At 37.9% G+C, this 27,938-nt stretch overlaps 2 protein-coding genes across 4 annotated transcripts in view; both read left to right on the top strand.

Moving 5' to 3' along the window:
• CPT1A (carnitine palmitoyltransferase 1A) overlaps nucleotides 1-3,486 on the top strand; it is a 45,426-nt gene extending 41,940 nt beyond the window's left edge. For both annotated transcript variants that reach the window (XM_081197651.1, XM_081197652.1), the window contains exon 19: nucleotides 1,199-3,486. In XM_081197651.1, the coding sequence (XP_081053777.1) occupies nucleotides 1,199-1,285 (87 nt within the window). In that variant the 3' untranslated portion in view covers nucleotides 1,286-3,486. The remainder of the gene's footprint in view (nucleotides 1-1,198) is intronic.
• Nucleotides 3,487-3,665: 179 nt separating this feature from the next.
• TESMIN (testis expressed metallothionein like protein) lies at nucleotides 3,666-22,855 on the top strand. Of its 2 annotated transcripts, XM_081197675.1 has the most exons (13): nucleotides 3,674-4,694; nucleotides 6,462-7,012; nucleotides 7,522-7,636; nucleotides 9,028-9,086; nucleotides 9,751-9,912; nucleotides 11,951-12,071; nucleotides 14,509-14,585; nucleotides 15,766-15,839; nucleotides 16,753-16,824; nucleotides 17,652-17,754; nucleotides 18,589-18,726; nucleotides 19,898-20,073; nucleotides 21,790-22,855. In XM_081197675.1, the coding sequence occupies exons 1-13, from the start codon at nucleotides 4,655-4,657 to the stop codon at nucleotides 21,980-21,982; spliced, it is 1,881 nt and encodes a 626-aa protein (XP_081053801.1). In that variant the 5' UTR covers nucleotides 3,674-4,654; the 3' UTR covers nucleotides 21,983-22,855. The 2 variants fall into 2 exon arrangements, with proteins under 2 accessions (XP_081053802.1, XP_081053801.1); XM_081197676.1 differs by lacking the exon at nucleotides 19,898-20,073 and having other exon boundaries at nucleotides 3,666-4,694; nucleotides 21,790-21,932.
• The last annotated feature ends 5,083 nt before the right edge of the window (nucleotides 22,856-27,938 follow it).

The raw sequence follows: 27,938 nt of genomic DNA, 5'->3' as shown, positions 1-27,938 counted from the left end.
CTAACTGTAATCAGTTACATTTACTAGAACTTCTGCATAGATTATAATGCTTCATATGTTTAGTTACATTTAGAGAAGCCTTTTCTCTGACAGTTGAATTGATGTTATCTCTTTAAACCTGATGCTGTTTTTTAAAATATGCTGTGTTCTTTATGTTGCCTTGTATACAGTATCACAGGAAATTTGGATTCACTGCTGTTGGTCAAGGCACATTAATTTTCATTAGGCCTTCTTGACTTTATGGAGTTTGTGGGGACTAGAGTCCTTTAACTTTCTGCACAAATGCAGTCCCATCCTTCCACAAATCAAACTATGCAACCTAGTCACAGTATGTTGCAAACAAAGAAAAGAATCAGATACAAGAAACATTTTAATCTTCTTTGTTCTTGACCACATATCAATGAGACTTCTGTCTAAGGAGCAACAAAAATTCTTCTAAGCTACTGTGGTGTTTCAGCTCTGAGCAGACTGATATTGTAAAACAAATACAGCAAAGAAGTAATAGCAAACAGTTAATATCTCCCCCTCCTTCTCCTCCCCAAATATGTATCAAGAGAAGTAAATCATTCACTTGAAAACCTGCACATATAAACCCCTCCTGTGTTTGTATGGTGTGAATTACTTGATATATTTACCTGTAGACTTTGTATTGTTATCGGCAAGTTCTCATTTATAAGAAAAGAATGATTCCTACTATGTATTGCATTATATCTCCATAGCCCAATATTACTGTTAAGGTGAAACCAGTTTCTGGCATTTTTTTTTCACCAGTAGGAAATTACATATTTATCTAAGAAATTGTTTTTTAAAACTCATAGATGGTGGAATCCAGTGGACGTCACTTTGCTGAAAGGATCCATCAGCAGAACAGGGAGGGAGGCAATTTTTGGCAATTCCCCAACTCCAAGTCTGTTCTGGAGGGTTGGGGGGGCATCTGGAGCAGATTTTTGGAATAAACAGAAAGCTGCTGGGGGCATAGCTGCCAACTTTCCCCTTTTTTTAAGGGAAATTCACTTATTCCGAATAGGATTCCTCACAAGAAAAGGGAAAAGTTGACAGAATATAAATATGAATTATCATATTACTCTCTCTGGCTTGTTTGTTTGTATCTAAGTTATGTATGTACACACTATGAACTATATAATAATGAGAGTTCCATGTAACTAAATATAGATTTCTTACTCTGTTTATTGTTTAGAATTCCCATCGTTTCGGAAAGAACATCAAACAAGCATTGTGTGACATCCGTAACTTGTTCAGTCTTGGCAAAAATTCAACCAAGTGATTCCCTAACAGCAAGTCAACTAAACATCCTGTGTTGGCAGTGAGAACTCTTCTGATCAGTGGCTGAAAACAAGGCAGCTATGCAGCAATCCATTCAGAGTTATATAAATAAGTATTATTGGGAGAAGTTCCAACATCCATTACTACAGTTGATCAGAAGAGTTTTCTTCTCCCCAAGATATGACTTTTGGTATTCTCCGTGTTATTAGAAGAGCTGCAAACTGGCCACAAGTTAAGATGTCTAGACCTGTCCTAATTTGGTGTACATTTGATCATTTCTTACTTTAAAATCTCTCTACCTGTATTCTACAAATGAAGGGATGAAAATAGTGCATTCCAATCTCATGTCAACAAAAAACCTGACTTGAAAAGTACCTGTAGCAAACCATCAATTAATGTATCTGCTGGGGGGTTTTTTAATCAGTAAGTGACAACTTTGGGCATTCATTTTAAAGAAAGGCATTTCATTAAGCTGAACATAAAATAATATTCTGGCAAACCTAATGTAATGCGCTAAGTGAAAAAAATGTTTTGTTGCTTGGAACTAAGCTTATATTGCCATAGGTCACTGATGAAATATTTGCTCTACCCGCAACTGCGACAATTGAACACACTTAAAAATATACATACCCTAGTATTTTTCTGCGTTCTCACTTACGTTGTGAATGGGCCTGCTTTACATGTATTCCAGTACATCAAAAACAGAGGTTCTAAATGCAGGACATTATTACACTGTGGGGTGTTTTGTATTAACTTGTAAATTGTCTGCTAGATATGGAAAGTAGAGCTGCTGAACTTGGAAATAGAGTTGCTAATTCACAATAACTTATCTAGGTATATTTGGGTAAAAGTCAGCACATTTCTGTATGGTGTTGCATTTGAATAGTCCAACATGAAATTTCCTTTGGTTTTAACCTAATGAAAGCCCTTTCCTTTGAGACAAGAGTAATTTCTATGCTAGTTTTTTTAAAAAAGTTTCAGTAGAACTTTTTTGTTTCAAATGGGAGATCAATATCAGTGAAAGCTGCCACATTTCATAACATTTCCCTATATTTCAGGAAAGTTAGCCATCAGATGCAAAATTTGTGGGACAATTCAGAGTGCAAGCTAGTCTCAGCCTAGGTGGCACATTGTCATTTGCCTTAAGCAACTCCTGCCTTATGTGCAATCATGAAAAATTATAATGGAGAAACCTTCAATATACTTAGGTCATGGTTAAAATATGTGGTCCCAAACTCAATGTCTTAAAAATAGAAGGCATGGCAAATCATGAATAACATTACCAGAGAATTTGTAATGAGAATTACAAGGAAAATGCTATGAGGGCTCATGGCTGGCACAAAGTACACTAAAAAGCCTAAAAATATTAACATTACAAAAATATAACAGCAAAGTCCTCTTGGCAATCTTTAAATAAAACTAAGAGTTTAGTGCAGCAATTACATCTGCTTATATGAATTAGGCTATAAAAAAGATCATGCAACATGTTCAGAGATTTTAATATTCAATCTTGATGTTCCAGAACATTTAACATTTAAAACAAATTGAGGGTGTGAGAAGGAGGTCTCTTCTGTCCTGAGATGAAGAATATTAATAATATTCTTGGTTGTTCAACATGTCGGCTTGGGTATAAAATGAAGGTCAGATGGCAATGCTCTGTAAATAAATATTAAGAGTACAGAGCCCCCCACAGGAATGGGTGGAACATGTTACGTTTGATTAACTACAGTAAATAAACAAAATTTGGGGTGGGTGGTAATGAATCCTAAAATGCAGCATGGTGTCTAATCAATGTACAGCAGCAAGTTAAGAGTCAGTGTTTCGGAGCTTTGTTCATATGCTTTATATTGTCCACTGACTAATATATTAATTTTAAGGTAAATAATCTTTTTTATTAAGAGCTTACTTAGGTTTGACTCAGGTTTTAGATATTTCCAATGTAATCATAGTTAATGCATTATCAATGCAATTTTTGCATTCTTTAAGGGAATGTAATTGGCGGAGGACAACCTTATTTTTATTGCAAGTGTTTGGAGGGTTAAGCTGTCGTGCATTTTTTATTTGACACCAAACAATTTCTAAAAAGACTTGGTTTGTATCCTCTCAGAATGTCAACTGCATGTAAATAATGTTCCATTGGTTGTAAATCTTTAAACGCACAGTAAGCATAGGTTATCCTTAATAAAGAAATTAATATTCTGATGTTTGTGATTTTATTTCATAGATGTGAGAACACATTCATTTCTATCATAGTCTTATAAATTCCAAAGAACATTCATTTCAAAAGAATTGTCAAGGATTATATATGCTAGAAAAAAGAGTCTACTTAGATTGATCTTGGGCTTTTGATAATGAAAAATGCAACAATATGCATGGATAGTAATGAGTAATTAATTATCTTTTTATTTATGTATTTATGTATAACCAGAAGCTTTAAGACACTGAACCTATTTCCATTTCTAATTGGAATGTGAAAACTGGCATTGGTTAGTATGCACATTTTTATTTAATATTTGTTCTCTCAGGCTTTCTAATCCATACTAACTGCATTCAGAAGTGGTACATTCCAGACTTTAAAAACACTTCACCCCCTCGGTTCTTTTTCCAATGCATGGATTTAGGTATATGCTATTTAATCACAAAAGTTGGAATATTTGGAACTGAACTCATTTTCTGTGGAAGTGTTTTTTATCTTATATTTTGGAAATGTAGACCTTTTTTCCCTTTAAATTTTTTTGGGGCCCCCAAGAGAGTGGGGCCCTAAACTCTAGCTTTTACTGTATAGGTAAATCCGGCACTGATATTATCTGCGCATCTTCGGCAGGAAATTTTCCTTATTCTGGAACTTCCCTCATGCCATTCTGTGCTTTATATTTTCACTGATCCTCAGGCGTTTTTAAGCGAACGTCCCCTTATTAAGAGAAGAGAGAAAACCAGCAAAGCCCCTAGATTCTCAGCCGCTGCCTCAAGAAAAACAGGCGCCGGCTGGGAAAGGGAAGAGGCGTTTTAACAATTGCAAATAAGTTGCCTCGTTTGCTGATTAAAGGCGGCTGTGTGATTCTTGCCCTAATATCGAAAGGGGTTGAGATTGGGAAAGAAGAGGCGGGAAGGCTGTGTTCTTTTCCCTTCAGCGCCCAGCGTGAATCCACTCCGCTCAAAGATGCGAGCGGGCCGTGTGGCTTTTGCAGGCGCGCGGAGAAGCGCTGAGGGGAAACTGCCCGGAGGGAGATCCGCCCCCCTCGGCGGGGCTGCTTAGCGGGAAGCGGCTTTTCCCGCGCGCTGGCCCTCGCGGGCGCTTCTGCGCTTAAAACTCCCCGGCCAACGGCTCCTTGGCACCCCTTCGGCGAGCGCTGCTCATAATGCAGTGCTGATGATGGAGGGGAAAAGGCGGGAATCTGCGGAGGGGGAAGGTGAGGTGGCGGGGTGGCTGGCCCGCTTCAGCCACCACGGTTTAAAAGAATGTCCGCCGCCCGCTCGAGATGGCTGCGTGAGGGCTGCTTCTTCACCTTATGTTGCTGCCATCAAGTTCGTCCCAAGCCTGGGACACTGGTGTTTACAATAAGCAGACATGCCAAGGATGAACAACAAGCCTTTGTGAAATAGTTGTGTACCACACACGGGGGTGTCAGACCTGCAAAGTGTGAAGCACCCCATATTCCACCATCTCTACATGGAAGCCACCCTTGGCCAGTGTTCTCAGATGTGTCAGGGCTGCTAATAATAATAATAATAATAATAATAATAATAATAATAATAATAATAATAATAATAATAATATTTATTTGCCACCCATCTGACTGGGTTGCCCCAGCCACTCTGGGCAGGCAGGCTTTTCACCCACTCCTGGTGAAAAGGAGACACCATGAAGCTTGGAGCATCTTCATGTTGGGCCAATAAAGTGTGTGTGTGTGTGTGTGTGTGTATCAGTACAGGGGAACCTGTGGTCCTCCATTTGTTGTTGGGTAACAACTCTCATCAGCCCCAGACAGCAAAGTTTAAGAGCCGGGGATGAGGTGAATTCTAATCCAACAAGACCTGGAAGGCTCCAGGTTAGCCACCCCGATATGCACCATACACAATATAGAGGTGCATCCAAAGCAGCAACACAGATCTATATTGCACTGTCGCTTGAGGCGAAGTAGAGGTGTGCGATTGCTTCAGATACAAGACACCCTTAATCTGTAATGTGTGAGGTAACCACCACAACACATACTTAAAAAAACTTTGTTTCAGGTAGGCAAATGGGAGATCATAGGACAGGGTTATCCAGATGCAAACATACTATTTCGAAGTGGCACAGTTGTAAAAGCTTGATCTGAATTTTTTAGACGGTCCGTATAATAGTTTACAATAACAAAAACAAAAAAACACATTTATGCCCCTCAGCTGTACTTTTTGCTATCTCTTTATAATGTATATTAGCATCTTGCATCTAGTCTGCCAACAATACCTATTTGGTTTGCACAATAGGGTCTGTTTCTGATTTGGAACTGTATCTCAAAACTTTATATGTTTGAGTACTGAATGTAGAAATATTAAAAGGTACATTTATTATGAGTATAGTAATAGTAATGGGAAATCATTTCCCAAACTACATATGGTGATGTTTAAAAGACAAGTTCATACTAGTGTAAAAATATGTACTTTCTCATAATACATAGAAGTTTCTGTCACAAACAATGGAAAAGTTTCAGGTATAGCTAAGGCAAATAGATAATTCATGTTCAAGTAACAGTGGTCTAATAAAAAACCATTTAAGCACTTCAAATGCATAGAAAAAGTTACAACTCTATATTGATTGCTGTTGATAGTGTTTATATGTTTGAAGATCAGACATGCACAGCAGTACTACTGAAGAAAATATAATTAAGATCGATTAAGGAAATTGGCATTTGAATTTAACCAGTACCCCCCTAGAAGGTGGTTAAAAGTGAAAACACAAGTGGATGATTCTCCATTATGCCATTGAAAGTTTACATTTCAATTGGGAATTCTAATCCATGTTAGTTGCTATCTTTAAAACCAAAGGTGAGTTTGTAGTGTGGATTTGCAGAGTGCAAGAGTGAGATCTTGTGTATACACCATCCAGTATGTAAGTGATCAGTGAGCATATGCTTAGGATTGGAGTCTTATGTTGAATATGATTTGTTGCTTATTTTTGTTTGTTTATTTTGAAGCTGAAACAGCTACCAAGATGAAAATTGGCCCAGGACAAATAGATGTCTCTACAGAGATCAAATACTACCAATCTGAAAGTTTAACTGTCCCTATGGAAAGTCATATAACTTTTAGTAGAATTTCAAGAATAGATAATGGACTTGTGAAGACCTTTAATTCCGAAATTCTTAGTCCAAAGAATGATTTAATTAATAAACCAGTTGAAGAAGAATTCTATTCCAGTCAAGACACCTATTTAAGTTCTAAGACTGAAGCTGCACTGAATCGTGGGAAACATACTCTGAATAGAGAAAATGAACATGCAATGTTTGAAGTTAAAATGCAGCCATGTACACAAGAGTTTTGTGATGAAGTCCTTGGAAAATATCAGAAATTACCAGAAGCGACTCTTTCAGAAGTGACAACACGTGCATATTTACCACAATTGCAACTGTGCTCACAGAATATCAATTTTCCATCTTCCATAATGACAGAACATAGAGGTTCCATGCTATCTCTTGGCACCAGTACTGCTGATGGAGCAGTCAATACAAATGTAGAAATGATACCAGTAAGACTGCTTTTTAAAAATACCTGAATCATAATATATGTGCTTTGAATTAATCATTACATTTTAGTTGCTTTAGATAAAAATTCAGCATCATTTAATGAAAATGTAGAAATATTGCATTATAATACATGGGGAATATATCATGAATGCATTTTAGTCCTAATTAGGTACATTTCTAGCTCCTCATGTCCTGAGAATGGGAACAATACTGCTGTCCCACTAACAGTGATCCCACCCCAAGGAGCAAGGTCCATCCCAAGAAGGAGAACAAACTGGACGACAATATTTTGGGATTTAAAATTGGCCACATACTCTGCACAGGCATTGGGTGTGTATCCCTCTCAGCCTCCTGATGGAAGACTGAGGCATGATAGGATCAATCATGGGATATAGATGCTTTGTTATAGTACTATTACAGTGTATATAATTTAACATTTTAAAATATTTATTATTATTACAGCACAAATAGTTTTGTACATTAAGTTCGAACAGTATGTTTGCTTTCCTAGGTATTGAGAACAATAACTTCAACTGCAGATGCAAAGAACTGTGTTTCTTGTGACCAAATCAAAGGAATTATGAATAGTTCTACTGTGTCACAAGCCATACCAGAGTGTTCTGGTGGTGAGTGTTTTTGAAATATCCTTTCATGTTTGCATCTTTTGTTTCGTGCAGGTGGGTTTCCACTTAATATGTTTTCTGGATTGCTTATTATTATTAAAGATAAATCATTTTTACCTTTAGCTCTTTTACTAATTTAAAGGAATCAGAAATGGAGGTCTTTTGTTTACCAATTATTACATTAAAGGAAACTGTGTAACCTTTTGCCCTATATTTGCTGTTTATTGATTACAGTTGGAAACTTCACACTTGGCATCCAAATTGTTTCAGTTGCAACTTGTTTTCTAAAGCTTCCAGGAATGGAAGGCACTTGCAGTGAATGTAGTGCTGTTTCAGAAATGGAAATGTTCTTTGTTCTTTTAACAGCTATGTGATGGATAGAGATCCATGTTAAACCTATTCTACTATGGAAATACAATTCTGGGGAAACTTGCACCTGTTGGCATTCAGTATGTCCCCTTATTTGCATGGAGTCCCTGATTTATCTTTTCCTTAGTAAAAGGCGAAAGATTTATACGATCTGAAGAGAAACCAGAGTATCCCTGATTTATCTTTGCCCCCACCCCCACTCCACCTGCAAAACAGGACACAATTTGCACAGGATACAAACCATATTCAAATATTATATGTGCGTGCCCTCATGAAAATCCTATTGGCATCCTAACCATCATTTACTGAAAAGTTAACAGCCATTCACTTTAAGCCTTCTTTTTTTAGTACATTACAAAGTGTAATGGGATGCCTTCATTTTTTCCTTAGGATGTTTTTTTTTTTGTTTCATTTTCAAATACTTCATATTTTCATTTGAATTTATATTCATTTGAAACTTACATTTCAAATATATTTTAAAATAATTTAGATTTTTTGTCATATAAAAATTTACTATAAAGAAATTACCCCAGTGAAACTCCTTTGAATGGATTTGAAATACAGTCGTACCTTGAATCCCAAATGCCTTGCAAGTCGAACGTTTTGGCTCCCAAATGCCAGAAACCTGGAAGTGAGTGTTCCAGTTTGCAAACATTTTTTGGAATACAAATGTCCAATGTGGCTTCTGTAGCTTACAATTGGCTGCAGGAGCTTCTTGCAGCCAATCTGAAGCCGTGCATTGGTTTCCAAACGTTTTGGAAGTTGAACAGACTTCTGAAACACATTCCATTTTACTTCCGAGGTACCACTGTAAGGGGAAATGTGTTTGAATTGTACCTAGGAAGGTTGCCGTTTCTACTTGCTCTTCTTATTCTACACTCAATTGCTTATACTCAACTTCAAATGTTGTTGGTTTTATGAGTTATATTGTAACAGTCGTGGGATATAAACAATAATATTCTGATTAGATTGAATATTTAACATTGTCCACATAATTTTCTCTTCAACTCCATTTTGTGTTGTAGAATCATGCAACGGTATCGCTGTTTCATCTCAGGATACTGCTGCTGTTTGTGATGAGATCGTAAGTATATACTATGTTTTACTACTTGTTAGGATAATGTGAGTTGGATCCACAGTGAGTTGCATAGGCAGATGTCCCCTAAATGTTTGTCTGTCCCCCCTCCCCCGCAACCTCTGCTTTGATGGTTTTGAATGGGTCAGCATAGCCAGACCCGACTTCTCTAGAAATGGATGAAGCCATTGTATGAATGAAAGTTGGGCAAAGACACTCCTCGGTGTCCAGCTACCTCCAGCTACCTCCTGAACATCCAGTTATTATGGGGAACAGGATGCCAGAGAAAAAGTACCATGGATGCATTTAGGACACAGACACAGAATTAATATCTGTACTGAATCCTTAGCATCCAATAAAATTGATTAATTGATACAACTTCTGTAATTTATTCATACTATTATTTAAATGACTCAAAGCAATGTGGAATGTAATTACCGGTATTTATTTCAGGTTATTTTCCCCTATCCTTTCTTAGTCCTTTAGATGTAAGTTGGGCTTTTAAAGATAGTGGTAATAATGACAATTTTAATTGACTATTCTATGCATCAATTTAATCATAATGTTTCCGATCAATTTAAGCAACTTCAATTATTTTTTTCAACAATAGCTTTTTAACAGTGCAACATACTGTAAGTATATCCTTTAAAATATGATATTGATTATATTTCAGGCTGAGGTCAGAGAAGCAGTTGTTAGCATTACAGCTAATAATTCAGATGAAGCAGTTGTTCAAAATTCAAATGGTGAAGAAATCAGCCATAACCTAGCAGCTTCACAAAATGCAATGGAGGAACCTACCTGTTCACAGAGAAATTATGCCAGTCCTCAAGTGGTAACTGCTGTGTTTTTACAATATAATAACTTGCACAGGAAAACTTTGCTAATAGTTTTTTGTTGTCTATGTTTTTATTAGAATGAAACTGCAGGGCTCTTAGTAGAGTAGCTTCCTCTTAGTGGTGCCATGTAGGCAGTAAGAAAACAATGACCATTTTATAGTTCTGTTTATAGTCTTGACTATATGTGTATGATTAGATGCTTAATCAGAGCAGCATGGACGCGGGTGGCACTGTGGGTTAAACCACAGAGCCTAGGGCTTGCTGATCAGGTCAGCGGTTTGAATCCCTGTGATGGGGTGAGCTCCCATTGCTCATTCCCAGCTCCTGCCAACCTAGCAGTTTGAAAGCATGTCAAAGTGCAAGTAGATAAATAGTTACCGCTCCGGCGGGAAGGTAAACAGTGTTTCCGTGCGCTGCTCTGGTTCACCAGAAGCGGCTTAGTCATGCTGGCCACATGACCCAGAAGCTGTACGCCGGCTCACTCGGCCAATAAAGCGAGATGAGCGCCACAACACCAGAGTCGGTCACGACTGGACCTAATGATCAGGGGTCCCTTTACCCATATGTGTATGATTAGTTGCTTCTTCAGAGCAGCATTATGGACTGTCATCTACTTTACCTAATCTATCCTTCCCACCCAATATATTTCCTTGGCTTTGTTCCAAGTTCTTTTTCTCATCAACTGTTTCTGCTATACAGTATTACATTTTTAATTATTTAATGCACAATCCTAAGCAAGCTTACTCAGAAGCAAGTTCCTCTAAGTTCAGTAATAGTTCAACTGTCTTAGGCATTGGTTACTTAGGTCCTTTCAAATCTGGCTTCCAGGCAAGGTTTGGAATGGAGAACACTTCCCTGGATGACATGCCAGGGAATACTTCAGTAACATTGGCATTTGTATCCTTCTAAAGCAAATCACTAGGGTAGGACTTAGAGGCACAGTATGTTGTGTTTCTGCTCCATTCTGGGATAATGGATTCAGAATGCACTGCTGGGGGGGGGGGACTTCTATTCTACCCCTTGGCTGCTGGCTTCAACTTCTATCTTGTCTGTATGATTGTTAGCATTAGTTTAAAACTACTGGGATAAGCCATCTGACGGTTTAGACTTCAGTGTAATCAGTATGCTAATGGCATTAGTATGCTGATGACACACAGCTCTACCTCTATTTTCCTTAACTTAATCGCAGGGAGGTAGTGGCAGTTATGAATGTGAAGGTTATTTTTGGGATTATGAAGGCAAAAAACCTGATGAAGTGCAGGGGTGCCAACTTGAATAAAGTATTGGGCAGGTAAGCCCCACCCCGCATAATCCATCACATGACATGATGCATGCACACCATTTGAATGGCAATACCCCTCAACTTTGGGGGGCCTACCCCCTTAAATATTTTATGGGGGACGAAGCCCCCTCGGTCCCTTGGGTTGGCTTCTATTATAAAGTGGAAGTCCTGTTGGCTGAGAAATCTGCTCAGCTGGGTGGTGTGCAGCTGGTTTTGGGTGGGGGATGCACTCCCCCGAAGCAGGAGTGGATAACTTTGTTCAGCCCAAGTGTCACATTCCCTAGTGAACAACCATCAAAGGGCCAAATGCCAGTGGTGGGTGGGGCAATGGATGTTAATCTTATCTTTGTACAAACTAGAGGCTTGCCACACAAATGACATATTCAAGGTGGGGGTGGGGACAGAAACCTGGAGGATGGAATGAAGCAAGACCTGTGAGGTGTGTGGTCTGGGGAAGAGCCATGGCCAGAGGTTCCCAAGGGCTATAAAGTGAAGTATAGGGGCCGCATTTGGCCCCCAGCCTGAGGTTCTCCAGCCTAGCCCAGCCCTGACAATTATGATATAAATGTATTTGTGGCATGCCCTCCTGCAGGAAGTATATATGGATCCTGCACTGCTGATTTTTAAGAAAAATCTTAGTATTTTTAATTTCATACTTTTATGTTGTATATTGATTAAGTTTTGATGCTCATTTTAAGGAGTGTAATATGGGTTTTAATCTGATTATTTTTGTTGTTGATTATGCAATTCAGATCATCTGCCAGTTGAAGGGTGGTACTCACATACTTTGTATAAACAATACCGACACAAGAGAATTAAAAGCAGTTCATTTGGTCCCCCAGTATCAAGACCAGCCTAAGTATCCTCAGACAGGTATTGAAATTTTGGAAAATATGAACAACATATATAATTAATGAAAATAACAGAACAAAATGCATTGTATTAGGGAAATCTGATTGTGAACATTCCCTTCACTAACTTCACCAAGGGATGTGCAGAATATGCTGAATAATCTTGCCACCCAGCCATGGAATGCTCAGGTGCCTTGTCTCATTGTTTTATTTATTGCCAATATAGATCCTGTCTATATACTTTCAGCAAGCTTCATCATAGACAATATCCAGATGACATCTGTAAAACTCAAATATTCATAATCCATAGGACAATTTTCTGGGGAAAGCACCACGTTTTCTAAGTTATAAAATATAGAAGAAGAAGAAGAAGAGTTTGGATTTGATATCCCGCCTTTCACTCCCCTTCAGGAGTCTCAAAGCGGCTAACAATCTCCTTTCCCTTCCTCCCCCACAACAAACACTCTGTGAGGTGAGTGGGGCTGAGAGACTTCAGAGAAGTGTGACTGGCCCAAGGTCACCCAGCAGCTGCATGTGGAGGAGCGGAGACGCGAACCCGGTTACCCAGATTACGTGACTACCGCTCTTAACCACTACACCACACTGGCTCTCAAAATATAATGCTCTCAACATTGGGAAAATGCAGTATTCCCATAACAGAAACATGCAGTTAGGGGAGATGTCTAGACTGAGCTCAACAGTTCAGGAACAAAATAAGGACTTGGGCTACCATGGAATCTTAAGCGTAGAAAGGCTCCTAGTAAATTGTGTATGCTTGCAAGGGGGAGTTCTGTCTGCATTTACCCAAACCATCCACATGATGTCACTGTTCAATCAACTATAAAGGAATCTGATAATTTTAATAGATCACTATAGTAATGATAATATTTCAATAAGCATTCTTTTCACATATTGTTATATAGCAATCACTGTCTCTGAATGATGACAAAGATAAAATCTGTGAAGAAGGAGTCTTTCTTAGGTTTCTTCTCAAAATCTTGATTGTAAAAAATTTAATAATTGTACATATTTAAATTGCACTCAGACAATTTCTCCTCAAACCAACTGCAATTGTAGTAATACAGCACATTTTAAAAATTTGGGCCTGAGACCAACAGTGCAATCTTATGCATGTCTACTCAGAAGTAAGACCCATCGAATAGTAGTTCACTGTGCATTCAGACCAGAATTTTTTTTTCATACAAGTTGTTATTAACACACAAGGAGGAAGTGCAGTCCACATCATAAGACTTACAACCCTTTTCTATCTGTTTAAAGTACAAAGAAGCAAAAGCTTTTCTAAGACTAGACTTGCATTGCCAAATAGAAACATTTTCAGTTATTGTTGCACCCATTTTTCATTATTGGAAGGGTTTTTTTTATTTTGACCTTTAAAATTTTGGCAATTACTGTTGCACCCATACACGTGGACACCTTTAGCTTTTTAGAAGAAGAAGCTACCATACTTTTCGCTCTATAAGATGCATCAGACCACAAGACGCACCTAGTTTTTGGAGGAGGAAAACAAGAAAAAAAATATTCTGAATCTCAGAAGCCAGAACAGCAAGAGGGATCGCTGCACAGTGAAAGCAGCAATCCCTCTTGCTGTTCTGGTTTCTGTGATAGCTGCACAGCCTGCATTCGCTGCATAAGACGCACACACATTTCCCCTTACTTTTTAGGAGGGAAAAAGTGAGTCTTATAGAGCAAAAAATACAGTAAGCCCAGCCCTTTCATTATTCTCCAAACCACTATTTCAAAATAAACTCACTCTTTGCGGGACCCAATTCTTAGCATAGGGCACATATTTTTTGAGCTGGGGGAAGAGGATTAGATTTGCACAAAATTATATAAATGTATAAAATGAAGCCTGATAGTCATGAACATGGAAGTGCATGCGAAAGTGAAATGTGCAAAGATATGTGTTGGGACAGCTAGCTGGAGATGCTTTAGAAAGAACCCCATAAGGTTGGCCTCCCAACTGCTGCTGTTCCTACTTAGTGAACATAAGCTGCTTTATGCCATCAAGCCACTGGTTCATATATCTCAATATATTGCAGCAGCAATCCTGCCTTTCAGGCAGTCTCTCCAATTTGTATTTGGAAACATCAGGAGTTGAACATGTATATTTTGCATGCAAAACTTGGCTTTACAACTAAACTACCACCATCCTGGGCTTCTGGAGCATCTTGTGTGTGTTTTTGCCCTCTGTAGGATCCTTTCTTTTTATAGTTGCGTGAAATACCGGTAAATGCAGTTTGGTTTGGAAAGATAAATATATGGAAAATGTCAAACTTCTTTAGCATAGTTAAAAACTTAATTATTTCCAAGTTTTATTTATGCTAAAGAAGTAACTGTTTACATCTATTAGTTCCTCTGAAATGTACGTCATTTATCGAAATATGTATTTGTTTAAATCTATACATTGCACTAACCTAAATGAAATATTTTTTTATTAGATGCAAGTAATTCTGTAACATCTGTACTGGGACAGTTTTTACCAGTTGGAGGTAAACTGAATGTCTGTGCACAAGAGGTAAGTGTTACTTTTGCCCTCAGATAAGAGTTTTTAATTTGACATTCTCAAACTGCATATCATGCGTCTTTCTCTGTCTACCAAGGGATATGCAGATTGTGTATATGTTTTAGTACCCAACCATTGCCTGCTTTGATGCCTTGTCTCATGTTTCTGCTTTGTTGCTACAGGCAGGCCTTGTTAGAATGGGCCATATTCAACAAACCTGTTGTGCTAGTGGAAGCTGTTGCAAGGATTATAGCACAGCAGGAATTCTGCCCCTCTCTTCCCTCTGTGCTCCCCAAATCTCCTCTGGAGGGTTGGGGGGTGTTATGAGGCATGCATCTGAACCCACATGCCTTACCACCACACGCATGGCCTCAATGTACAGCTCAGGGGATTGGAACCTTTTGCATGGAAGGAGTGCATGTGTCCATTAAAAATGGGTGTATAGCTTTAACCCTTATACCTAATAAATAACTAATCATACCAGGAAGTAGAGAAAGATTGGTCCATTTCACAAAAATGAAGAGATGGAGTTAGGGTTGCCATACATCCGGAATTTCCCAGAGACACCTGGAATACTGTGGTTGAAAAAAACAACAACTTTTGTGTCCAGATTTTCACTTTTTGAAATATGGCAACCCTAATATAGATGCTGCTTCAGACAGCACAGTTATACACAAGCATTTAATACATTCATTAGGTATACACAAACCATAGATCTAAAGAATAAAAGTCTGTTACTAATCGAAAGCCTGCAGGGTATGTGTAACAATGTGCCACAGACCCACAATAAAAAGAAGACTATATGGGAGAGAGAAAGATACCTGATCTGGAAACAAGCAGATTGCGAAATCAAGGATGGAGATCTGTGTCTCCTGTGAGAATTATTAGGAGCAACAAGGTAGCCTTTTTTCTTGTACTAGTGCTCCAAAATTTGGAGCTGGTCCCAGTCAGCAACATGAAAATAGTGTCAACACTTAAGAGTATAAGTTAAAGGCAAATATCAATCCTAAAATACCATTTTTCCTAAAGTATATTTCACTTTTCCATGACTTGTTCTAACATTGATGAAGGTGATTTATAAATATTTTATCTTGATTATTTAATCTATTTTTATAATATTTTTGTTTTTTAAATGTATATAAAAAGTTGACAACTAAATGCAAATGGAATATCTGGTTTGTATTTTGAACAGCTTGATAATGGATCCATATATACATGCCATTCAGATAAAAATCTTCAAGAGCCAACAAAACTGACCTTAGTTGGGTAAGACAGTAATAGATATATATACATTTGTTAATATCTTTAATAATAAGACATGGTATTTATACAAATCCCTACAATACTGAAAAGCTCTATACCCTAGTCAGGCTAGCTTTGTCTGTTACCTCCAGATTTCAGATCTAATTGGTAACTGTTAAATATTATTTGTCTTTGTAAAACTACTCACACTCCACTAATGGTGTTACTATTTAAAATATTCAAATCTGTTCATTGTGTGGAGTAGGTGTACTTAATTGGTGTTATCAAAATGATGAGATTTGACCCTAAATTTATAAATAAAATATAACAAGTATATAGTGATTTGTTTGATAAAGTGATAATAAATAATCTTGATTTTAATCAAATTAGTCCACAGTTGGGGATGAAGCAAGGCTATCAACATTCTCCTCTTTTGTTTGTTTTGGCCATTGAACCCTTGGCACAACATATTCAGCATAATCCTGAGGTGGTGGTGATGGGAAATGGTCCTTCTGTTGACTTATATCCAGGTCCTACCTAGGTTGATTTCCTGCTCCTTCAGAAGCCTCCCATCCCATCCTACTTTGTTAGGAGGGGCTCCAGCCCACCAGAGCCATTGGGAGCTGCAGTGGGGGAGGAAGGATAAGTTCAGTTTATTTTAGGACCCGATGCATTATGTTTCCCTCTGTATAACAGAAGATAGATTGAATGAGGATTTGTTCAAGAGATTCATTACCCTTACAGCAAGTGATGTGGAGGACATGAGGTAGCAAAACAAGGTTCTGTGAATGGAGTCATAGTTAGGAGTCCCATTTTTCATGCTTTTTCACCAGTAAATGGGTGTAATCTCTAATAATCTTCCCAAGACATTCAATATATAATTTTTAATTATATAGCTAATAATGTGCTTCTTTTTTAAAAAAATTGCAACGCCTAGGTTACCTTGCAGCTCCTGGGATACAAAGTCAAAAAAGCCATGCAACTGCACTAAATCACAGTGTCTCAAATTGTAAGTAAATGAAATATTGAAGTATCTATTCTTAGTGTAAAAAAACTCCAAATGTAATTAATTTATTCCTGCCATATGTATTAAACTGAAGCCATGGCAGTAAACAGGAGTTTGATATAGAACAGAATATTAATTTACCACATCTGAAGCTGCATTTTTCTCTTCTTTTTATGCACAGTGCTTAGCCTGATGCATACAAAGTAATGCCTGGAAGATACACTTCTGGAAGCATGTTGAAAAATAAGGCAGCACAAAAAAATACCGTAGATACCATGACAAAATAAGTGTATCTCTAGTAGTTCATAGTACTATATAAAGATAATATAGAAAATAGAGGTTCTGAGCCATTATGTTCCTTGCTTTCTTCTAACATTGTAATAGTAAAAAAAGAAATTAAAATTGCTTTTATATACCAAATGCATGTTGAAAATGTATCAGCCTTTTTTATCTGATATTCATTCGTTTTCCTCTGCCACTCTTTAGTAGGTATCTTGAGTAAAGGTTCATGTAAATGTTTACATACGGAATGGGAAGATTACTTAATAACTTGCATTAAATAAGACATAAATAATACTGCTTTAGAATAAAAAGGAGACAGAAAATATCTAGAAGGGAAACTATAGAGAATGGGATCAGCAATCTCCCATTGAAAGCACTTGCATGAAATGTTGGTTGCTGGATTGGATGCAATCTTCAGAATGCCAAAAAATTGGGGACAGAGAAAAACAAAATCATAGAATGCACAGATAACCACATGACTACATGAACCATCCTTGAAAATGATGAACTATAAAATGTATTTCATCTGCTGCCTTTGTTAAACACAGATACTGTGATTGCTTTGCCAATGGTGATTTCTGCAGTAACTGCAACTGCAATAATTGTTATAACAATCCACAACATGAACTAGAGAGGATTAAGGCAATTAAGGTAATGCAAGTATTATTATCTACTTTTTATTATATCTCCTGTGTTAATTACTGTCCTGTTTCCTAACAAGAGACGAAGGAGAAATCTCCTCAGCAAGGGCTAAAAAGCTGGCAGTCCTCTTAGAGCAGGGGTCAGCAAACCTTTTCAGCAGGGGGCCGGTCCACTGTTCCTCAGACCTTGTGGGGGGCCGGACTATATTTTGAAAAAAATAATGAATGAATTCCTATGACCCACAAATAACCCAGAGATGCATTTTAAATAAAAGTATGCATTCTGCTCATGTAAAAACCCACTGATTCCCAGACCATCCGCAGGCCGGATTTAGAAGGCAATTGGGCCGAATCCGGCCCCTGGGCCTTAGTTTGCCTACCCATGTCCTAGAGATACATGGAAGGGACCTCTTTACCATAGCCATACTTTTAGATTAGGGTTGGCTGAGCAATGCACAGAGCTGATGGGCCAAAGACTAGAAGATTGATGGAAATGTCCCCACAAGCCTCTGAGTTCATTTAAGTATCTAATGTGTACATGATGGGAAAGAGTGTGTGGTTTTGAGATTTGCTTGACATTTTTATTGGAAGGACTGTACCCTAGTAGCTCTAGCGGAATAGCCTCCACAGATGACAACATACAGTGCTGTGAGTACATCTTGTCTCATGTTAACGGGTGGACCATATAAACAAGAACTTCCTTGATTGCTACCACTTGTAAAAAATAATTAATATGCCTTCAGAAAAGCATAGTTTAGAAATAAAGTAAGCTATAAAAAGGTAAAAAAATGATTTTTTTCCAATTTGAATGTCTTCTATATAAATAAAAAAATATTTCTTTTAGGCTTGTCTTGACAGAAATCCAGAAGCTTTCCTGCCAAAGATTGGAAAAGGGAAACTAGGAGATATCAAGCCCAGACATAATAAAGGATGTAATTGTAAGCGGTCAGGGTGCCTAAAAAATTACTGTGAATGCTTTGAGGTTTGTTCAATGAAATTTTCTAATTCTGCTTTATAAAAATGTGTAACAGTGGTGGGATTCATCCAGTAAAATTAGAAACTTTATCTGAGAGGAAACTCCCAGAGAGTGTGCTCCACATGGAAAACTGCAGGCTCTAGCATCAGGTGCAAAGTTTAAAAGCAGCTAGACTATTTGGTGGCCACCTGCAAAAAAATACAGGGCTTTTGTATCTTTACAGCAGGTGAAACTTTTCTTCTACATCTACACAATTATTAAAGGTACAAGAGCCCTGTCTTTTGCATCTGCACTAGAAGAAAGGTTAATGGAAATATGCTGGCAAAATGAAGAAAGCATTTCCTATTCCGCCATGCAGGTATGATATATTTTACAAAGCAGTATGTGAGGGTTGTACAAGAAACCAAAGATGCTTCTTTCATGGTTGAAGTGATGAGTACCAGTAAATCTTATTTATTTTTTAGTTATTCAACAAAATCTGTATCCCTCTTAACTGTAAATACAACTCAACAGTTTACAAAGAATACAAAATGCACATTCAATTTGTCAATGAAATCAACTTTAGGAGAACCCAGAAAAAGGTCCTTTCTTATGGCACCTGAAGATAAATGTGATACATATGAGTATTAAAGGTAGGAGCAGCAAATCCAAGACAGATATTAAGAGCAGGTCAAACCCAGTGCTTCAATTTGTTTCTGGAAACAAGTTTGATACTTGAATTGTGCCTATGGAAACAATTAAGCTTTTTTTTTTTTAATGCTAGCCAGTTTCAGTCAATCTGGGTTCATATTCTAAACTAACTGACATTTCTTAGTATTCTTCAAAGAGAACTCCACATACAACTCGGAGTAGTGAAATATAGTTTATCACCCTATAATATTCTTTGTAGCAATTACCAATGATCTTGGAAGCATACTTCCAAGGAATCATACACAGGTGGAATCTACACACATAAAAACCGTTCTGAAAAGGTTTTTTTAAAAGATCATTTAAAAAAAACAAAACACATTGAATTTTCCATAACTCACCATTGCCATCTAGTGTCACATTGCATATTGCACTTAAAACGTTTTATTTGTTTCTGTATGGCTGAGTCCTTGTATTGTAGCACAGCCAGATCTTATATTATTTAATAGTATTGAGTGATTTATGAATGAGAACATTTTGCATCTTCTAGGCTAAAATCATGTGTTCATCTATCTGCAAGTGTGTTGGTTGCAAAAATTATGAAGAAAGCCCAGATCGAAAAACACTAATGAATATACCAAACTATATGGAAATTAAAAGTTATGAGGGAAATGACTCTGTATCATTTTCTAATTTTGAAATATTATCAAAAAGCAGAAAAGACAGGTAAATATTAAGGATTACCTATGTGATGTCCACCTTTTATCTAAGATATGTATCTTAAAATAGCAAACTTTTTAATATGCCATAGCACTGATTTTAAACATATATGTAACAGCCTAGTTGTCTGTCCCTCTCAACCTTTGCTTTCTCCTTTCTAGATGCTCCGTCTTACGTATGATTATTCTGTCAGAGCTTAGTAACTTGTTTCAGCTACACAGGTTACTGCTGAGGTGAAGGTTGTAGCACTGATTCTTTGGTACCAATATATGTTTGGTGTGTTTGTTTTTGAAGCGGGTGGCGCTGTGGGTTAAACCACAGAGCCTAGGACTTGCCGATCAGAAGGTCGACGGTTCGAATCCCCGCAACGGGGTGAGCTCCCTTTGCTCGGTCCCTGCTCCTGCCAACCTAGCAGTTTGAAAGCACGTCAAAGTGCAAGTAGATAAATAGGTACCGCTCTGGCGGGAAGGTAAATAGCGTTTCTGTGCACTGCTTTGGTTCGCCAGAAGCGGCTTAGTCATGCTGGCCACATGACCTGGAAGCTGTACGCCGGCTCCCTCGGCCAATAAAGCGAGATGAGCGCTGCAACCCCAGAGTTGGTCACGACTGGACCCAATGGTCAGGGGTCCCTTTACCTTTTAAGCAACATATGCTTTAATTTCAGGCAGTCGAATGTGTGTAGCTGGCAAGTTGGCAGCTTTGCTAAAATTGTGGTAGCAGGCTTGTAGACAAGCCTTCAAAAACTTCAGTGTACAGCAGATTTTTATTTACCAATGACGTGCACCAGCGAGGGAAGCACTGCAGAAGGGCTTTTTAAAAACCTATTGAAATGGACAGAGTAGTTTATTTGGGAATGAAAGTGTCATGCTTGGTATACAGTATAAGGAATATTTTTTTAACAGCTCATTTACTGTTTATGTATGTTGCCTGTCTAAAGGCTGACCTACACATTTGGCAGCAACCTAGCTCTGCTGCTGGCACCACCAGCACTGGCACCCATTGCTATGCTTCATGAGCTCTTGTGAGATTTTGGTGAGGAATCACTGGAAATTAGCAGTGCAGGTGGTGGGGTGGGTGGGGCAGACGTCGTGGCACCACCTCAGGGGGTTCTGCCTGAGGCGGCTGCTTTATCCTGCAATTGGGATGGGAGAGGCCGGTAGCTTTGTGAATCTAGGTTGTTTCCAAAGAGTTGAAAAGTAGCCTGAGTAGGGCATGATTCGCAGTGAAGAAATGGGAGGTGAGGATGAGTGCTTAATCTTTCGCCTGCCTTTTGCTTCTGCCCTGCACCTCAACCCTCTGGTTGCTTTTCCTTCCAGAATTCCAACCAGAGAAAAGTGGCTGGAACGAGGAAGTTGTATGGGGAAAATGAAGCACTGTTAAATAGACAATAATTGAACAGATTAAGCCTTTTGTAATGAGGAAATAAAATTTTGGGGAAAACTTCACCTGCTGACATTGAGACATTATTAGTTGTAGGTAGCCCTTTATTTATTTCAGTCTCTCCACACACTTGCAAAATAAAAAATAAGAATGCATATGTGACAAAGCATATGCAAATTTTGCCCTTTCCTATATTTGAAGGCCAAATGCAAAAAAATGTACCTGGCACAGAAAATCCTGTTTGAAGACCCTGAAAAGTTCAGCCATGAGTAAATTGGTAACTTAGCTTTTTCATTAATTTACTAATTTTAAAAGTATATATTGGTTTTTTTGTTCCAATAGGCAGTCTAGTACATGTATATCATGGGAAGTGGTTGAGGCAACATGTGCCTGTCTTCTTGCTCAAGCTGAAGAGGCAGAAAAAGAAGCTTACTCTATTTGCCTAGCAGAACAAATGATCTTAGAAGAATTTGGAAGATGCTTATCACAGATCCTGCACTCTGAATTTAAATCCAAAGGGCTGAAAGTTGAATAATCTGCTTTGGATACAAATGCACAATGAACTGCAGTAATGCTTGAAATAGCCTTTGATGTTGATAATATTGATAAAAAATAACTTACCATTCTTATTCTCATATCATTGCTATTTTTTATTTCCATATAATGCTAGTTTACATAGTAGTGGCCAGGATGGAGCTGCATTGCTTACCTGGCTTTCCAAGCCAAAGGTCATTGTAAGTAACCAAGAGGGAGAGTAGGGTGGCAGTAGGAAGGCCAACATGGTGTAGGTTAATATTCCAGATTAACAGTATAATTAAAAGCATGTAAAGTAAATTATTTTGGTTTATAAATTAAAATTTCTCATCTTTCTGCTACTATAGGCTCATATAGATTAACAAACACAGATTTAGATGTTTTCCAGATAACTGGCTTGTGGAGCACACATTATATAATTTCTAAATTACTCTGAATTAAATTTGATTAGATGCAAACTCAATACATGAAAATAATTCCTAGTTAAAATATTTTTGTTTGAGTCAAGGACACTCACTCAAAACTTCCCTCCAAGTTTAATCATTTCACAGATTTAAATGAAAATTAGCCTGATTAATGGTGCCGTAAAAATGGGAGTGCCTCAGATGTAATTTGGTTTCTACTTATCTTAGTGTTGAATTGTTTTAAAAGATTGTTTTCAATTTACTGTACTTTACTAGTTTTGTAATGATGAAAACTGATAGAAATTTTAGCTAATGCAACCCTTTATTAAGAATTTTTTCTTGTGCTAAAAGAGGAACATGCAGTAGATATGAAAGTAAAACATTGAATTCATGACATTTGAGTCACAATCCGAATGATTTGCACCTCTGCATAGCAAAACTTGCATTAAAGTTGGTGTTTAGTTAATATACACCCTTTAAAGAGTTTTTAACATTTTTGTTTTCAAGGAACAATTCAGAAACTACTTAATAGTGGTACAGCCACATAAAGGACAATCCTACTGTACTATGCACCACTGGTAATAGTTCATTTCAGTTAGTTTACATGCAGTGCAATCCTATGCCTGTCTGTTCAGGCAAGTAAGGGTGTGTAATACTGCAGCTTTAACCATATGATATTGCTACAGAGCACAGCAATTTGTTCACAATAGTTATGAAATCCTTAGCTGAACTCTATTTTAATTGCTTATTCATTGCTTTTCATTTTATATGAGCCTTTTGAAAATTTCTCCCAATACCTGCTTGGATTGAATAGTGCATGGCATCACAAAGTTTATTTTATAGCCTGTAGAGGTTTAAGGAAACTCAGATAGATGAGGAAAGTAATGTCTTATTTTACAAGTGTGGATGAGACAAGATTTCTCACTTTCTAATCATTTCCTTAGGCTTCTGTACTTCTTACTATTTATATTAATAGTACATTTTAAGATTATGCTAAATGAATGAACACCTTCACATCCCAGAAACTACCACAGAGGCAAGTAAGTAATTTAACTGTGAGTTTGCAGTTAATCGGTGTAATCAGTTCTCCAACTGATTGCAAACAGCACTTACTGCTGAGGATTGCAATATTGAAGATCAGCATGGAATATAAATATATGTAGTTTGTGAACAATTTTTCATGCTTGAATATCTAAACTACTCTAGCCTTGTAAACTATTCAAGTAAATATCATATGACTATCAATCATACTTGTTACTCCATTATAACATATTTCATCACCATCCATGTGCTCTGTGTTGTCAGCATCATTTACATTTTGCATGATACAGTGTAAAAACGGCCACAATTAACCCTGTCCAGCAATTAACCCTGCCCAGTACAAAGTACAAACACGTATTCAACCTACTAAATCCTGCCTCAGTGTCTCATGAGTCAATGGAGGTGATGTTGAATTTATGTAAGATAAGAAACAAAACAATTTTTCTCAGAAGTCATTATCCTCCCTTTGTTTCTCTTAGTTACCAACTTCCTCTTTATAAGTATGTGGTTCAACTTACCTCATTTCCTGATGTCATTATCTTGTCCAGTATTGGCCTGCTGGTGCCTGGTGAATGATGGGGAAATGTTCCAAACCTGTTCCATGGGAGTCAGTCAGTTTTGAACTTTGCTGTGGTGCGAGCCAAGCAAGCAAGGTCTCACTGGGGGACCAGGGCGCAGATTCCAACCAGACAGATACCGACAGCTTTTTCCCATGAGCCCATCACACAGAGAAGATACTGGGCAAAACCTTGCCCAATATTTTGCTGCAATCTATGGGCACCGCCGGGCAAAGGCACCCCATTCTTATTGAACACGGAACGGGGCATCTGAGAGTGACACTTATAACGCTGTTCGAAAGATGTTGGTCTTTGTGACTCTATTGGCCTTACTCTTTTTTTACTGCAGTTTTGCTGTCTGTAAAATGGACATATTTGGTTGCTTAAATTTCATAAAGATGATTGATTGTACAATGCTATCATATGAGACCTTGATTTTAAGAGACCCCACTGTAATGCAAACAAAACACTATTCTTTTAGGGTGATAAAAGACATGTGGATTAGTCCTGAAAAGCCAAACACTACCCTGAGAGCACATATCAAAATAATGCTTTTCATGAATCTTAATTACGGGATAGCAAAAATCTACATTATATTATCCACTTCAGAGACAAATGTGACTCACTATTCAATTACTACAATCAGTACTCATTTAGGAGCAACTCTAACACACTGTCTCTTTGTGAACCATTTTTGTCAGAGTAATTACATTAGTAATAGCTGATTACACAGCAGTCTTATGTTCCTATGAAATTAACGTAATTACAGCAGCTACAAACACATCTGTCTATATTACACTCTAATAAGAAAACTAGTCAGAAGGCGTGCTATGTTTTCAATGTATTTAAAGCTAAAGATCACTGTGGTAAAATTATATTGTTAAGGGAAAGTTTTGGAGAGCTAGGAAGCCCTTGCATTGGGTGATATATGTATTCCACAGAACAAATGGATTTTAAACAAAAAACTCTTATCTCTCACTGAATGGGGCAAAAAAAAAAGTGTATTAACTTTTTTAAAAATTACAAAATGCTTCCCATGTACTTTTACTGCCAATATTTTTGATAATGGTATTCTGCAGTATATCAATTACTAGAATATGTAGACTGTCCAGGGGATCCTGTGTGGGTCAAAGACTTTTGCAGGAAGTCCAGAAGTTGTCTGGTTCCCTGTTAACATGAATGAAATGTCAATTACACTGTTGAAGTGGGTAGAACGGTCAGGAGATGCCACCGATTGTCAGAAGACAGTGTCAGCAGGAGCTTCTGCAGCACTACCCAGATTTTCTGAGACCCCAAATGCCAGGACACTGAGTGGGGAAGATGATCAGTGGGAGATGGATATTCCAAAATCAGACTGGCATTCATAGGCTTTGTATGCACCATATGTTTAAAGTACATCATGTTCCCCAAAGGATCCTGATAACGGTAGTTTATGAAATGTGGTGTGAATTGTAGTTCTGTGAATTGTAGCTCCTTGGGCTATGTTAGAGGTGGAAAGGAGCAGCTTTGAAGACCGGTGCTGGGAGGGAGAAGCGGTTTCCGTTGACTAGTAACCACTTCTGCCTTCTTGAGCAAGGTGTGTGGAGTGTGACTTGCTCCAGGAAAGGAACAATTTGGAGCCAAGGTTAAGCTCTTGACTGTTCCTTTGAAGACACACCTTAATCAACACTGCCCCTGATGTCACACATTGCATTAGTTGTAGCGTGGGTGGATAAGGCTTCCCTAAAATGTCCTTGTGTGCCAAAAGGGGATGTCATGTCAGATTTGACCCATGGGGTGGAGTTTACCCACCCTTGGCTTAAGGGGCTAATCTCCTGCTCTGCAGGCCATTGAGATTGGGACTGCTCATTATTAACAACTGATTGCCTATCATAGGTTTACATTTTGTTTTTTTAGTTCAAACATGGTTGCTTTGTGGGATGGCAGGCTGTTCTGATAGAGGGTCAAAAATTCAGCCCAGGGATTTGATACTTAAGGAGGAAATGAAACCAAAAGATCTAAAGAAGAGGGAGGAAGAAACTTAACATATTATAATAAAGAGAAATTGAAGTAGAGTTGTGCTGCCCTTCTGATTGGCTATGATATTGCAAATTGGAGTTGAAATATTATATATAAATCAAATGGGCAAATAAACGTAAGTTACAGTTTGAGCACTTTTGGAGAAAGAAGGAGCTGAAATCGAAAGACAAGCCAAGATGGAAGGGGCTGCAGTGGACCAGAACTCCAGAATTTGAAAGGAAAGGGCTGGAAATGGCTTTAACTGCTAAGTTTTAACATCTGTAATATAGATTCTATAAGAAGCTGTTGAGAGCAAGGGATTTGGAGTACAGTGTCACTGTTGTACTCAGCACTATTTCTAATGTCACCCAGCACTATTTCTCTGTTACAAATGAGTCAGGTGTGGTTGTGCAGGTCCAGTGCCTGAATGTAGTGGTGGACTAGATGATAGGGATAGGTGAATATGTCGATTTTGGTTTTTCTCAGCTTCTCATTTTTCCAGTGTGAAGTTCAGTTTTTCACAGTTTTTCACATTTTTTTCTGGTGTTCTTTTTAAGCCCTCATGAAACTTCATCAACATTTCACTGCTAATTTATATACATTTTAAATGGCTTTTCTTTAATATACCGGTATACATTTTTGCAAAGCAAATTTTATAATATAATATAATTTTAACTAATATGCAAAAATAACTTTTATGCACACTTTACCTTAGTACGTACATTTTTGTAAACATGTCTTGGCTTGAGAACAGCATTGCAAAATTCAGAGAAGCCTGAATTTTGAAGTGTGACTGCTTGGGTTCTTATATTGTTTTGGAAACTGAATTAGGTAAGTTCACCTTTAAATATGAAATGAACTGAATCTCTTCCCTTGTGGATGAGAGCCAATTAGCTAAAGCTGAATCCTAATTTGGAGGTATTGTAGATGGGTGGCTCCCAGGTCCAGGAATTAGGCAGACTGCCTGTTCTTAACGGGGTTGCACTCTGACTAAAAGAATAAAGTGATCCATTATTGCCACTGGAAGCTCAAGTGATCACAGTGGTGAGGAGTGTTTTTTATCAATTTAGGCCTTTTTTGACCCAATGTACATCATTTACTTGCTTACGTTGAACCACATGTTGTTGGTTATGGTTGGTTTTGGTTGAGTAAAGAAGAATTCACTGAATCCCTAGATCCAAACATGGGTCAGAATACTCTCTGGTAAGAGAGAGCCACAGCAGAGGTTTTAAAACATGAAACATGCAGCAAAGTAAAGTGTGGGAATATGAGCTGTTACATCTTTTAAATGTCTCATTTTAAGTAGCTTACAGTGCCTCCCTTTCTACTCCCTTGGCATAGAATGCACCACACAATTTGGCAAATTAAAATTGGCTTACTTACAAACTCATGTGCTTTCCCATACAGCAGCCAGAAAACACAGGTAGAAATCTTGGGTTACAAAATACAGTGGTACCTCGGGTTAAGTACTTAATTCGTTCCGGAGGTCTGTTTTTAACCTGAAACTGTTCTTAACCTGAAGCACCACGTTAGCTAATGGGGCCTCCTGCTGCTGCCGCGCCGCCGGAGCATGATTTCTGTTCTTATCCTGAAGCAAAGTTCTTAACCTGAAGCACTATTCCTGGGTTAGTGGAGTCTGTAACCTGAAGCGTATGTAACCCGAGGTACCACTGTATAGTAACAAGTTTCTGAACACGTGATCTGAGCTTGGAACGATTGAGCTCAGACATCCTATCTGGTCGGGTTCACATGTTGGAAGAGAATGAACAATAGAAATTGACTTTCTTCCTTATTTTCTAAAAACTTAAAAGCCATACAATGAAAAATATTGCTATGCTTCAGAACACATGCAGTTTTTGCCTTAATAAACACATCATCTATTAGTCACAGTGTATGTGTCACATTCACATCTATAAAATGGAGAAATACCTTTCCTCCTCCACAGAATGTGACATTT

This window comes from Podarcis bocagei (genome assembly GCF_964188305.1).
Source record: "Podarcis bocagei genome assembly, chromosome: 1".
In the NCBI taxonomy this organism is placed as follows: domain Eukaryota; kingdom Metazoa; phylum Chordata; class Lepidosauria; order Squamata; family Lacertidae; genus Podarcis; species Podarcis bocagei.
The sequence above is the reverse complement of the archived record's forward strand: the minus strand, read 5'-3'. Positions and strand labels throughout refer to the sequence as shown.